This window comes from Varanus komodoensis, unplaced genomic scaffold (assembly GCF_004798865.1).
Source record: "Varanus komodoensis strain SLA01 unplaced genomic scaffold, ASM479886v1 scaffold1, whole genome shotgun sequence".
NCBI classification, from domain to species: Eukaryota; Metazoa; Chordata; class Lepidosauria; order Squamata; family Varanidae; genus Varanus; species Varanus komodoensis.
In genome coordinates this window covers 85,379,895-85,395,243 of record NW_025335268.1, presented here as the reverse complement: position 1 = coordinate 85,395,243, position 15,349 = coordinate 85,379,895, and the positions used below count along the sequence as shown (strand labels likewise).

General features: G+C 44.3%; 1 protein-coding gene across 1 annotated transcript in view; it reads left to right on the top strand.

The window, feature by feature from the left end:
• Nucleotides 1-5,292: 5,292 nt before the first annotated feature.
• Nucleotides 5,293-15,349, top strand: part of GABRA5 (gamma-aminobutyric acid type A receptor subunit alpha5) — a 69,304-nt gene continuing 59,247 nt past the window's right edge. The window contains exon 1 of the mRNA XM_044449835.1: nt 5,293-5,378. Coding sequence (XP_044305770.1) covers nt 5,293-5,378 — 86 coding nt within the window. The remainder of the gene's footprint in view (nt 5,379-15,349) is intronic.

The following is a 15,349-nucleotide window of genomic DNA, read 5'->3' as shown; positions in this document are numbered from 1 at the left end:
TGTGGCTTACTTCTGAGCAGACACAACAGGATTGCATTATAAAATGTATCAGGGGGAAAAAAATCTCTCCACAAGTTTTAGATAGTTAGGATAGCTGAGCTGATAGAGCAAATGGTAGCATTTCTTAGATTGACTCCCTGTTTCTGTTAGCAGAAGAAAACAACAAAACAGAACAGTAAATGACAACTCTAAGATGCAGAACCATCAAAGTGAAGTTCGTTTAGCCCTAAGAAGGAGAAAATGGCACAGCCTGAATCCTGTAGCTAGTGTGTGAGGGATAATATTCATCAGTCAACTTTCCTTGGGACAGATAGACAGGCTGTCTACAAAGAGATTACCTTGGCAGTCACAGGGGAGATCATGATGAAGTGGCCAGAGGACATGGGTACTGCAAAGAGGACAGCTCTTTCTTTCTTTCAACTCATTTAATCTCTGCTTACTACAAATGAAGTGGTATAGATGCACCTCACCTATTAAGCTACCCACTAGGATAACAAATGGAGTGGAGGACAGGGCTCTTGTAAGGTAATAGTCCTAGAGAGCAGGGGATTTTTAGCCAATGCAATTGGTCATGCTGGAGAAGGAAAAATAAAAAAGCACTTTCTGAAATTTCTTTCCCACACTTAAAGCTAACTCCTGTGCATGCTTATTCAGTGGGGTTAATTCCTTAGTGCGTATGTTTGAGATTGCATTAGACATTAAAACTCTGCACCATTCTGAAAGTTATGTGTCTCTTACTATTCACATTTTCAGGGGAAGTGTGAATTTTAACTAGTAAAACACCTGATGAGCATTGCCAAGTTGCTCAGAATTTGCTCAATAACCAAACTACCATTGGATGAAAGGATGATTTTGACATATGACAGGATTCCCTGTGTATGTGGAGGCATCTTCAAGCAAGAGAGTGAGGTGGTGCTTTCTTGGAAGGACTCTACCATCTCAGACTACAACTATTGGCCCCAAATCACATGAGCCATCATAGCGTTCTACACAGAAATTCTTAACACCAGAGTCATCCATCTTAGATCAGGTCAGACCAGTGGTCCTTTTAGCTTAGTAGGGCACCAGGTAGGAGGAGGCTCGACTATTTGGGCTGGACTTTTTGGCCTGGAGGATTTCAGGCTGAGTTTTTTTCCAGTCCTACCTGTGACCTTGTGCGTTGAAAGAATGTTCTGCTGCTAAGCTACAGCCCTTCTCTATCATGGATAGCCTCTTTCTGAGAGCTTCCAGCTCCAGCATATAGGCCTTCACACATTTTGCCACCTACTTATATATTTCAGGGCAGCCTTCCCCAACCTCACCACCATGGCCAATCGGCATGCCCTCTGGGGAGAGCTGCTGCAGACAGCACATTAAGGAGCAACACAGGATGCCTGAGGGAACAAGGAGGCCAAACCTTCCTTGATCAAGGAATGGGGAGTCACAAGGAGGATAATAGCTGGGAGGTGTTGCACTGGTACTTCCAAAGGAGAGAAGAGTGGCCGGGATATGGAAGGCATTATTCCTCCACACTCACCTCTAAGAAATCTGCATCACTGAGCTAGAGTGTCTTCTAATATCAAAGGACAGGCTGAGGAAGGAAATAGACTCTCTGCATGCGCACCTTTTAAAACTTCAAATGCTGTAAGGCCTGACTTCCCCCATTTTTACGTTCTTTTGTCTCTGCACCCCTCTTTATGGGACTAAAATCATGCTTCATGTTTGGATGATGAATTAAGCCCTGTTGCCATGGCTGGAAAGGAAGAACCAACGACACTGATCAGACCAATGCACTGCAAAGCATGCTTTAATGTTGGGCACTTCCCTTTTAAAGGCAGCAATCTTTTCCCTATGGCTGCAGGGGATGGTGAGAAGAAACCAAACTGGGAAACATGCATATAAGGGTATCTCAGAACCTTAAACATTTATTCTGATGCAATCTTCCTAACTTCAATGGGATTTCTTAGTAAAATATTTGGAACTGTGTCTTTAGGATCAGAAATCTGGAGGTAACCTTATCATATAGAATTCTTTTCTAGCTGAACATTACTGGGGTTGTTCTTTGTCTCATCAGAGCCACTGAGTTCGGGGTTTCTTTCACTGAAGCCCCTATCTCTATTGTACGACCAACCCTTTTTCTTTTCCTCTATCCTGCAACCCTGCAGTGGTGTGCCTAGTGCTTCCCCCCCAGGCATGGCCTCTCCTCACCCCCCTCCTGCCCCACAAGTGTCATGGGAGAAGTTAAAGCCCAATTCAGTAAAGCCATGGGCAAACACATCCTTTGTCATCAAAGAGTTACACAGTCTTCTTACATCCCCTTCACTATTCTGCATCTCTGCCTCAGGGCTTTTTCACATATTGCACTGTTTTTGTCTATGTGCACCATATTTTCTGCGCACACGTGAAGGACTATAGGCTTGCAAAGGTGTATTGTGTGGCTACCCATGCTAAGGATGACCATGGATCATCGACGAAAGCAGGTTTACTCAGAAGCCTCCATGTCTGGCACATTTCTCAGTGCAAACAGAAAAGACGCAGCCCTGAGCTTCATGGTGGCAAACAAGAACTATTGGGCAGTCTGGGAAAGGTACCCACTATCGTTATATAATGACAGCTCAGTCTGCGTATGCCCAGGTGCAGCCATGTTTCCCCAAAGTTCTGAAAATCCCCAGTCCAGCCAATGCAGAGAAGCGATCTCAGTGCGGGCCAGCTAAACGAGGCCTTCCTCCCAGTTCGGTCGTCGACAGCGCAAGCCTTGGGAATCCCCCTTCCTAGAAACAAGCCCGTTGCAGAAGCGCTTGGCTAGCAGTCCTGAGCTCTCCTACGCCGAGGAAGGGACGCAGTGATTAATATGGGCTATTTCTGCCATGCGTGCAGCGGCCTCTGCTGGCGCACAGCTGCTTGGCAGCCGTCATGCTTAGGAGAAGCCATGTGGAGGATACTGGGGAAAGAAGGCTAGGGGTGTCAGAGAAGAAAGAAAGCGAGGAAGGAGATCGCTGCACAGCCTTAGAAAGTCGCTTGGATCTTAACAGCTGGAGCTTTCCCCCATACGTTTCTTTTCGGGGCATCAAGTTGGATTCTCAGCAGCCTGGATTTTCTGGGCAACAGCCCGGGCTAAAGAGATCGACGGCGACGAAGGCGAAATCCACACAGAGGTGCTTGCTCCCCAGCAATCGGTAAGCTGCTCGGGTTTTCCTAGTCCGGGTGCATTAAGTCGTCGTGGGATCGACGTGGGGGGAGAGGACTGACCGACCTCAGAAGAGGAGACAGGAGCGCGTGAAGAGCCGAGCGGCTGTCCTCCGCTGGAGGCAACGTACCCGGCGCCGCGGGCGGGGGGAAGAGAGGACGAAAGAGGCCACAGCAGGTTGCCCAAAGGCCAACTTGGCTGGTTGGCCTGGCGACTCCAAGGGCTCTCGTCAGTGTTGGCGCACAGCGCGCTGCCCCAGCCTCCGGTCCTGGTGATCCGGCGCCGGAGCTGCGGGTGGCGAGGCAGGCGGGCGGCCGTCTGGCTTCCTGCTGCTTCCGAAGTCTGCGCGGGCAGGCGGCGGCGGCGGCGGCGGGGCGGCCGGGGCGATGGGCGGCGGCGGCGGCGGCGGCAAGCGGCACTTCGCCCCTCTTGCAGGAGTTTGCCGGACTTGTGCGTGCGCGGCGGGGGCAGCGGCGGAGGGAGGCCGGGCGCAGGCGAGCCGGGCGCCGGGCCGGCTTCATTGCAGCGCGCGGCGCGTGGCGCGCTAGGAGCGGCGCCGCCACAGCCGCAGGGCGCCCGAAGGCGCCGGACGCCGCGGCCGCGTGCGCGGCTCTGCGGGCACGGCGGTCTTCTTGGGACGGAGCCCGGCGGGCGGCAGGGGAGGCGACGGCGAGCCGCGGAAGGGAAGCTGCTGCGGGAGGTAACAGGCGGCTGCGGCTCCGCAGTGCCCTCTCTCTCCGGCCGGGCGAGGGAGGCGAGCGGGGGCCGAGGCCGGTGGAGCGGCGTGGGAGAGTGCGTGTGCGTGTGAGTGCGCGCGCGCGGGGGTGCGTGTGTGTGCGGCACGAGTGCCCCCGCACGAGGCCAGCTCTTGAAGGCGGGATAGCGCCGGGAAGTGCCGAGGAGAGGATCCCCCTCGGCTCAGGGAGCTGCTTTCCTCCGCCCGCACCTAAGTTTGCTTGCTTGTTTGTTCAATTGCTTCTAGGAAAGGCCGCAGCATTCCCTGACGGTGTTGTGTTGGCACCTGCATATTTCTGGGGATCGATGGCTGCCACACACCCACCCACACAAGCGCGCGCGCACACACTCGCGTACTTCTGTGGGCAGAGTGTGCGGCATTCCTAGACCGAGTGCACCTTCTTGCCAGAGCCAGGTAGACGAGGAGCCAGAGGGCACTGCCTTGAAAGACACCTCGCTTGCCTTGGCCTCCTCTCTGCCTGCCTACCTACCTCTCTCTGTCTGTCCATCAACTCTCTATCACCTGTCTGTCTCCATCAGGGAAGGACTTCCCTCGGATATAGCCACTTAGTTTTTGGGATCACGCAGGCGGGCAACCATCCAAGCGATGCAGGCCAGTTCTACATGCAGGTATTGTTTTCCTGCCAGCCCCACAAGCCTCTTACTGCTTACATGTGTTGTGAAGGTGCCTTGAAACATATGAGGCCTTTGTTTGACTGAGGGCACTCGAATTTCAGTTTATATAAGCTTGCGTCGTGTGTGTGTGTGTGTGTGTGTGTGTGTGTGTGTGTGTTTAAAACAGTAAAATAAAAGAGTGATTCCATTTGGGAGCACACACATATGTACTCTATGTATGCATCACAGGACATGAAAAAAGACATAAAAGGCAATAGGTGCTAACTACATACCTTGTTGTTTTTATACATGTGTTTTTAACAAATGTTCCAATCAGAAAAATGCGGACTTCTTATTATCCAGACTGATTTGAGAAGAATCAGGGAACAGATAGACCATTTATATCAGTACATCTTTGGAAAGGAATTTCATTATCGAAATTAGCTGCAATCCTTACAGATGCCCAGTATGCTGGGAACCTCGTTGTACAAGCCGATCAGGAGATCTGAATTCATTTGTGCATCCTTCATGTAAAGAAAGATGCTCAGAGGACCTTGTGTAACTTCTTAATGAATTTGGGGTTATTGGAGAGTTAGGGTTAGGGTCCCCTGAGGGCTGGACAATGGTGCACTGTGTAATTGCTTGGTGTCTGACCTGTTTCATGTCTTAACACTTACGTGTATTTCTGCCTCCCTTGTCTGCTGCAGCTTCAGAACAAAGGTGGCAAAGATATACCCCTGCAAAGTCAGCTGCTTCTATTAATAATTTCACTGGGAATGGACAATGGGATGTTCTCTGGTTTTATCATGATCAAAAACTGCTTTCTGCTCTGCATTTCCATGAGTTTAGCCAGTAAGTTTGGGTAAGTTGCCACAAATTTATTTTTAATTACTTTTTATTAAACTTTCACATGTTTAAAATACTTTATTTTTTAAAAGTAAACATAAAACCATAAATTGTCCAAAAGGGAAAACCATAACGCACACCCAAACATCTAATCATCTGATGTCATATCAATGTCAAAATGTTGGTTGTGCAGAGACCTGGACTGCATTTGAGCAAAGCACTTTCCTCAGTTTTCCCATCTGTGAAATACTAACCCTATGAACCTCGTATATCAGGATGTTCTGAGATAAAGCAAGAGACAAGTTGTCAGATGTGGAGTGGGGGGGACTACTAAAAATATGCCGCCCCCATTGCCAAATGGATTGCCCCTTTTGAGTTTTACCTTGTTCCCACTTCATGCTTGACCAATGCAAAAATTGTTTCTTACCCTACACCCTATGTAGCTTTCTGCATTAGTACAATTAGGTCTGTTTTAATTTCAGACAAAGATCCAGAAGGTCCTTTTTCTACATGTTCCTTTTTCTCAGACAGTAATGTGTATTACTGCACATACCCAAATTTGGCATGATTACTGCTGCATTTGAGGACCTCTTGCTCCCCAGGACCCTGGAACTGTGTGCCCCAAAGTCCTGCCTTGATGACTTCACAAGTGCATCCACTGATGCAGAGGAAGAAGAGATGCAGGAGAGCAGCCGCAAATGGCCCATGATGTGCAACCTGTCCTGTAGCAGGACGGGCCTTGGCTGCAACCCACATGGTCTCCGGCCTCCTGTTGCCTGGCCTTCCCCTTGATCTTCCTCAGTGTGGGGCTTTTTCTCTCCTTAGGGAAGGTCATCTGGAAGTGCAGAGGCATGGAAGCTTGAAGGACAGAATCAGAATTGGGCTACTTGACTGTTCCTTAAAAAAAAATCATGCCATGGGGATTTCTCAAGTATTTGATCCAAAGAGTTGAACAAACTAATTGATTTGTGGGCTGAGCAGGCAAGTGCCTGCACAAGTCAGGTTTGTGTTGTACTTGAGTGTGATAAGAAAAGTCAGCATTACTCTATAAATCATCTGGCAGCAAGATTCCCAATAGATTTCAAGAGGAAGAAAGTAGAAATAATAAAGTAAAAATGCTATTGTAACACCGAACACTAGAATTAACTTCTTTGCCTTCCCACTAAGTCTTTAAAAGTATGGGAAATACAGTCATTTTTTAAAATTCTGAGGACTGAGCCTTTCATTCAACACTTTATTGCAACCTTTCTCAATCCGGTATCCTGTTTTGGAAGAGTATTCCTGAAATCCTCCAACCAGCCTTTCAAAAATTAATTTGTACTTCTGAAGCTCCTTAGTTGGTCTTAAGAAAGATGCCTTTTCTGAGCTGTAGTCTTTCAGTTAAAATATAGGAATCACCGAATCAAACTTAATATGCTTGGGGAAAAGATGATTAACAATGGAGTCTATTTCCAAGCATACATGCCTGGAATTTGGCAGTCAGTTGACACAAAAAGTTCTGAAGTGTTTCCTAACAACTAAATGTTACTAGTTCTTATTCGTTTCAATCCTGCTATTGTATTTGGGAAATAAGACATTTTAACTCTTTTCTAACCCACAATTTTCACAAACTCATTAGGGAATATCTCAGTTGTAAGGTATAAAGGAAACCACTTAGAATAATAATTTTAAAAAATATTTCAGAGTTTCTACATTCTTAGTTGTTCCAGTCTTTTTGCCATTGATGGTGTAACCCTCGTTAGTAAGAATGCCAACTTTACCAAGAAATATATCATAGATGTTTTCACTCCTAAACATAATCATAATTTCCTTGAAGGTTGGTAGAAATCATATTTAATGAAATAGTGTAACAGTGTAAAATCAGCCAAATTTTGGATTTCAGATAACAAAGCCAGATATTGCAAACATTTGGATCTCACCATCTAGACTTCAAAGAAGGGAGATCTTTTCATTGTGTCTGGTCCATCCTCGGCTTTTCAGCTGCTGAAGTCACAGAGCTAAGTGAAAGTGGATTAAACAGAAGGCAGATGCCTAGACATTATTATCTCAGTAGGAATGCATAGTAGACCTTAATGGAAAAAGCATCATGGCTAAGAAACCCAAAGCAGGTATTGGGTTGCTGGGGCAACCTGGATGTATATGATATGATCACTCATCTCAGCAGAAAGCCACTTGTTGATCTGGTTGCCTGGGTAACCAGGAGAGTTGGCTACGTTGCTAAGGTGGGAAGTCTTGTAGTTCAGGGAGCCAGGAGGGAAGAGGTATGGCAGGAGCAGAAAGAAAAGTGGTGGGGGATGCCCCGGAAGGTTCCAGGAATCAGAATGTCCAGAAGAGGCTGAAGCCAACCACATCCTTCGTATCTGAGGCTTTTGTCAGAGGAACAACAACAGGCTTATTAAGCCCAGCACAAAGGACAAGGCATTGGCCAGGAGTCATCCCATTGTATGCCTGCATATGATCATATGGCAGGTTTAATAGTCATTTGGTTTGTCAAGTGAATTCTGAGAACTTAGTTCTGTGCAGAAGGTTAGAGGAATCTCTTGTAGACACTTCTTGGCACCCTCCCTCTACAACATTTCCCAGGATTCTTTGGGGAAAGGCAGGACAGTTAAGCTGGTACATGGTTTGCATGTTTGTAGGGTGAATAGTAGACCTGTCCTCTATCTCTGCTTTCATCCAGGGTGGTCGATACAAGAAAACAAAAGAAGCCCTGCTGCTTCACAGTTCACATCCTGTCCAGAGTTTTGTTGTTGGCCATCTTCATTGGCATACTGAGCAGGGTATTCACAAATTGACATTGCAGGCATATTTAGCCAGGGACAAAATGTAAAGAGGTTTGCTGACAAAGAGAGATAACAAGGTTTAGTCTGGCCATTGGATGAGGAACAGTTGGTTTAAAACTGCTGGGATGTAAAGTAATTAAACAACAATTAGGCAGAAGCATTCTAACCTCACAACAGATCTGGGCATGATAAGGATGTGGCAGGGAAGGTGGGAGGCGAATAAAAAGCAAACATTTATGTTTTTTGGCTTCCCTGTCCCATGAGAAATAGGGCTGCCGCGTCTTGCCTAACAAAGAGAAATGCAAGTTGGAGGAAGCAAGTTGTCATGCCTGAAGCCCCGACAGAGACAGCAGCTCACGAGGAGGTCTTGTGCTTAGGACCCTGTATCCAAAAGCCAACTGCGCAACCTAGCTTGGGGGTGGCTGAGCAGATAGCTGCACCTCCCACTGACTCCCTGCCCATTGAGCAAACACCCGAGCCCACATCAAAGCAAGAGAGCCCCGAGGGAAAAGACACTAGGAGTTCTACTGGAAGGAGTCAGAGCGGGCTGTCCCTCCTCCTACTGACGCTTCCTGAACATGACACAGGAGACACAGGGGACGTAATAGACTTTTCTCTAGTGACCAATCATAGAATTCTTAGAAGATAAGAGCAAAGGCAGAGCTTGTTACGCCAGAGGGAAGAAAGGCGTGACCAGGAGGGCTAGTCCCATGTGAGAAGACACCATTAGAGGATTAACATCTGCATTCCAAAGACCTCAACAGAAGAGCTTATCTATAGAGCTGTAAATCTTGTAGACAAGTAGCAATAAAGGACTTTAGTTTCATTGCTCGTGAAGTGTGGGTTGTTTACATGTTGAGTAGCACCTGGACACAAGTTGGGGAAGGTGCAGAAAGAGGAAATGCAGATTACTTATGCTTCCCATTCAGCTTGCATTGTTGCCATACGCCGCCCGAGCTTCCTGTAAGCACTTCAGTGTTAGAATATGCATTCCTTTGTTGGTGTGCTTATTAAGCTGTAGTGTTAGGAGTGGAAAAGAAACTGGGGTGGTATATTGACCATAACAACAGGTTTCTAGAGTGATGGGATGCAGCACATCTGAGAGCTTTAGAACCAGAAGAGGCATGCAGTTGGCTCTCCAGGGTCACCTGGGATCAAAAGCATTCTGGATAGTGCTTGTAGTGTCTTTACCTGCTTCTGACCAGCAGCCTGTGTGGTGCAGGATTCAGGGAAGCTGTGTTGATATTCAAAGAACCGACTTTGATTTCCTTTTATCTCCAGATTTTTTGGACTTCAGCTCTCAGTATTCCAATCTACTGGCCATGCTGGCAGTGTCAAAGTTCAAAACATCTGAAAAATTTCCTCCTGGACACTCCATGGCAGTTAATTTAATCCTACTTGCAATTCAACAACTTCTAGGATATTAAACCTTGTGCAGGCTGTTTTATGCAGCACTGTAAACATGCAGTGCCTTTTCACAAGTGGACATGTTAAATGATGCACCGCTTCCAACCTAGTTACCTGATTCTACAGAATACTGAATTGAAGGACCAGAACTAGTAAAATTCTCCCTCTTGTATGATTTCCTGACAAAGCTTTTTCAACGAAATGTAATAAGTGGTATTATGAGAACTAGAGCATCCCTGCAGAGAACAGGCAGCCATTCTGCATTATGCCATTTTGTCCTTCAAGTTTAGCAAAATCGTTTTTAATTCGGTAAAACTTGCCAACAACTGCCTCCCCCCTCCATAATCAATTGCAGGAATAAAGTTCATAATTTGCTGCAATGTTGCTTGTAGCCTATTCAGATGCTCATGTGGAGTGGGGAGTATGGAAAAGTGTGTAATACAGCAATGAAATTCCATCCTCGTTTAGCTGCAGTTTAGTTACTAGCTTGTGAAATGTTGGGGGAATCCTCAGGAATACCATATACGAGATCTTCATAAGGCTTGGCCCAATAATTTTAAGCAGCATTTTCAGTGTGACCATTTGACAGATACTGTTGCCATGTCTGTGATTACTTTTTGTTTTATGGTATATCTTGTAAAAGTAGCAAACTAAAATCCAATATCCTGTAAGTGATTGAATATATGTTTTCATCCCCCTCCCCAGTCACCATAGAAAACAGAGGCCTCTTCACTTCCTAGGGTGCTGTGCAGCTAAATTCTTTGCAAGCTACCAGGCTTGCTTTTATTGGCAAAGGAGGAGCAATAAAATATCAATTCTGGAAATGAATAAATCATTTGGAAACAGTGTTCATTGTAAACTTGAAAAATGCCAGTGTTTCAAATGACTGATTGCTGGAATGCTGGTTTCTAGTTAAAGCTTCACCAGTGGAGAAAGTGCCTTTCACGTTAAATTGACGTTAAGTTTCATTATTATATAGCTATCATACCAACAATTATTCATGTATCTTCATTAGTCATTGAGGAAAAGTTCCATAATAATGTGCAATGTGTACTATAAAAGTTGCAGTGATGATGATGATGATGATGATGATGTGTGGGGATGCCGGGAGTAAAATGCTGGTGAGCCACTACTTTTGAAATCTGCTCTGGCCATGAGGTGGAGAGACAGCATTATCCTTTTTGTTCCATTAGTTCTTTCACCCTGCTTGAATGTCCGTAGTCGGTGGATGCAACGGGTTCCAATGTCAGAGGAGCAGTGAGTGTAAGCCAGACATCTGTCTGAGTTTTCAAGGCGCTATCCAGAGTGCTTAGCTGATTCTGGGCACAGGGTCGTGTTCAGAACCATGGAGAGCACCCTTATTTTCCTGAATAAAGCCCAGCATGTCCACACCACCAGCTGCCACTGTCTCCAAGCCTTCTGCACAAGACCAGGGCTACATGCAGGTTTCACAGCTTCAGCAGCAACCAGACTTTTTCCTTTCCTTTTCTCCACGCTCCTTTATTTCCTGTGTAGCCTTCTGCAGAATCTCAAAGCCCACATGTGTCAAGTTTTTTTGAAGAAGCCACCCCCTTTATTGCCATTATACCGCCATTTCCCCACTGTGCTAGTTGGGTTGTGCAAGCATCCGTTTATTATGGTACTAGCACTAATTCTGGGACAGCCTTGGGTAGTATTCTTAGTTATGGAGAGTAATCACATCAAGCTTGCTTGCTTTTTTGGTATTTCGACCCTTCACCATTTGGCTCTTCTCACCATTGGGATGCAATAGCCCAAGTGTTTCTCTGAAATTGATTTTGGCCCTTAGGCTGAAAAAGATTCCACAGCAGAGCCAGTTTTTACACAAACACAAGGAGGAAAGGTTTAGTTTCTCCTGAAATTCTTATTTTGATGAGGATGAGCACATGTCAGCAGTGCAGGTTCCCTACCCACTCACTTTCCAAATCTTGCCAGCTGCATAACTGTTAACTCTGTCCATCATCATCATTATATCTGTCCTAGGCAAGAATACATGAAAGTGAAGAAAAGTTACCTGCATGATCGAGAGGAACATTTAGATCATAATCTTCCATTTTCACTGAGTGCTCATGAAGTGTGCACAGTCCATTTTTCCTACTATTGAAAAGGATTTCTCAGGTTTTTGAATTGTTTTAAAAACCTACTAAAACTTATTTAGTAGGGCAGAAGAAATATATGTGTATACCATGAGAAGCAATGCTTCTCTGTGACTTTCAACTTTCTTAAAACCTGCCTGCCTCAAGGCATACTGCCTCTTTAAGAAGATACTCTACCATATTGCATCTATGTCTTTTGCTTTGCCTCAGTGCAGAAATCAAGGAACACATTTACATAGGGAACAAACTATTAAAAGTAATCTGCAGAGAATTCTGGAAATGTTTCTGAGAAAAGAGAAACATAGAAATGTGGATTTCCTGTAGCAAGTTAAATCCTTCTTTCTAGGAGTGTGGTATATACAATGCCACAATAATAGCAGATGTACATAATGATGATAAATTGTTTCAGGGTCTACATTTAACTTGAAACCAAAATAATTAAATGAATGGAAGAATTGTAGATACAGGATTCTTCTCCATGGGACATTTATGGGCTCTAAATCACCCCGTGTCCTTTGAACATTTTGAATTTCAGTTCCCATCATCCTCCTACCTAGCCAATAGCCAGGATTTCTGGGAATTGTAGTCCAAAACTCTGGTTGGAAAAGGCTCCTTTAGTCTTTAGTCTTCTAAAAATTTAGTCTTCTAAATTTTATTTAGAGCCATGATTTTTTTTTCTGATCTGAAGAAAATTATTGCTTTGCTCAAACCCATTATCATGGGTCCTATTTTATAGAGGACAGCCCTCTGAAGTTATCCTCTATCTGAAGAGTTTATTAAAAGATAAAAGAGCCATAAGGAAGGCAAGCAGGGAACTTCAAGTTGGCCATCCAAACTTAGCAGCTGGGCAAGCAGACACACAGGTCATTTGGTCACTGTATTCCCCACTATGCTGAGTTTTATTTTATTTCTATTTAGATTATAGTAATTATTTCTAAATTTGCATCTACATACACATGACTAATATATGTAACATGTAATGCAAATTGTGTTCTCTTTTCTGCTGTTTTTTGGCAGTGCCTAAGTGCCACCATGCCATTCAATAAAACAATGTCCCTTTTGTCTTTCAACATTGTTGAACTTGTGGAACAGGAAGGCATATGTGGAACCTGTACCAATATTTGCAGTGTAGAACTGTCCCTCTTCCAAGCACCCCACTCCGTTCCCTCTTCCTCTCCCCTGGTTTTCACCATGCCCTCAAAATCAGAGTTCGACAGCCATGGAGCATGCTCATTTTGGCTGGGTGGGAGATTAGAATCTTTTTCCCTAATTATTTTTTATACTTCTGCAAACTGCAGGTCCTCATGTAAACATACTGGTACCCTTTGTGTGCATTGCTGTTTGGCAATGTAAAGGACAGTGCTCAGATAATTGATTTTGCTGATGGAATATATGATTGAAAGAGATGGGAAACACGAGTATATATATACCACTCTGGTACAGTAGCTGGAACAGCCTTCCTCAACCTGGTGCCCTCCAAATATCTTGGATTCCAGATTCCATCAAACCCAGACAGCATGGTCAATGGTTGGGAATGCTGAGAGTTGTTGCCCAATACATCTAGAAGTCTCCAGGTTGTGCAAAGCACCAAACTGGGGAAGATTGATGTAACACCAGATCTCTTTCCTTTGTAGAGGTACTTCTCTGTGTATATACAAGGATTTTGTGTCATGTACAATGGTACTATCACACTGTGGGCTACAGGGTGTATGTCGGAGAAATACACATTTAACATTATCAGGATCAAAGATGCTGATCTACATGCGAGTTTCATAGAAAGTGTTCCACAATAATGTTTTTGTGTGTAAGAAACTATAAGGAGGCCCAGAATGGATTTTCCCAGTAGCATTTTTTTAACTTACCAACTGGAAACTATCTTTAATACTTTAACTTCTTTAATTATAAAGAACTGAAGCTTCAGAATAGCCATCAGTGCAGTCTATATGTAAACAGAGGAGCTTAATTTTCCTTAGCTGGCTTGTTTTCCTAAGTGCCCATTCACAAGAGTGCTACATTTATCTCAGACACTTTTACCCAACTGCTCATGGTAGCCAACAGAATACATGGAGCAATTATGGGTGCTGAGCTCGCTTTCTGATATTGGAGAAGCTTGCAAAATTAAAAATGCTAACAGCAAACCTTTTGCACAGGTAAATATGTGCTGAATCAAGCAGTTGTGCCTCTTGCCAAAACAATCCAATAGTACAATCAGTTCAGTTTCACTGAGACCATCAAAAATGTCCATCAGAATAAAATCTGATATCAGGGTGGGAGAGGGCTCACAGCACTCACAGAAAGCTAAGTCATTTGGCATTTTCAGTTTCACTGTCTCAGTCACTATTTGGTTCACAGCCTGTCAGATCATATGAGCAGTTGTATGTGTGTGTGAGAGAGAGAGGTAACTTGCTGATATTCTGTGAGTTATTTGATGGCATGCTTTGCACATGATACAAAATTAGCCTTTAGAAATTACTGGAAATATATTTCAGACTCCAAGTTTTCCCTTTTCTCTCTCCAACACCCCCCCCCAAGTTTTTTTCTTTATAGGCAGCTTTAAATAGAAATTGCACCAAAGCTCTATGAAGCATTAATAGTTTGTGGAATAAAGGAAAACTCACTGGCACATTTCCAGAACATGTCAGCTGGCCATGTACCAAACAGCGCAGACTTGTCTTTCCAAATAGCTCCTTGGATTCCTTGTTTTCAGATAGTTTTACAATGTAGTGCTCTAGGTACTTATATTATATTACATAACTAGGATGTAATTGCTTCTAGAGAATACCAGGAGCGGGAGAGGCTTGCATTTGACAAGAATCATGAGCATTTCTTAGTCTTAATGTTCCTTAAAGTACAATTTCATTTTTTTTTCAATCCATTGAGGGGAAAGACTTGATGGTATCCTTTTACTGCCCTTAGAGAAGAAAAATTGCTCAAAAGGTTTCAGCTCCTTCCATGTTTCAGCCTCACTAGGCAAACAGTAAAAACGTTAGTTGCTTTTCTCACTAGTCTGAGCTTACTTGGCTTGCTGCTTCTGCAGTTCTAAATACGTTTCTAGACTTTAGCCCTTTCAAACATACATAATGGCCAGAAGGAATTTTTTAGATTGCTTTCAGGGAGACAAGAATTAAAGATCAACATACAATTGCGGTATTCCTTAAGGTTAGGAGCTCTATTTTTCAAGCATACATAAAGTTCTTTTATGCTTGTATCTGCTCCTGGTAGAATGACTGTTCACCCCAAGGAGACAATCGCTAAAGAGTATAGAGACTAGCAAGGCTTCAACCACTGAACCCAGCAATAGGGATCAAGTATCGGAGTGCTATCAGAGATTTCGTGGCCAAGATGAGCTTTCTGTCAGTGACTGGCTGAGCTGCCCCACTTTTTTTTTTTTTTTTGTATTTTGTATACAATTTGAACAAAATGAAACAAAAACATAAACTGGGGAAAAAACTATTAAACTATGTTAATATTGGTGTGTGTGTGTGTGTGTGTAAAATACAGCTTTCTAAGAATGATCCCTTAGAAAAGGCAGACCAAATGTTCTTCTATGCATCCATGTGCAAGTGGCATCTATATCTGTACCCTATCAAATGTGGAAGAATCGTTTGCTGCCTTCTCGCCATAGAAAGGCGGGGAAGATAGAAGGATCATTCTAAGAAGCTGCTCTGATTCTAAGCATCTCT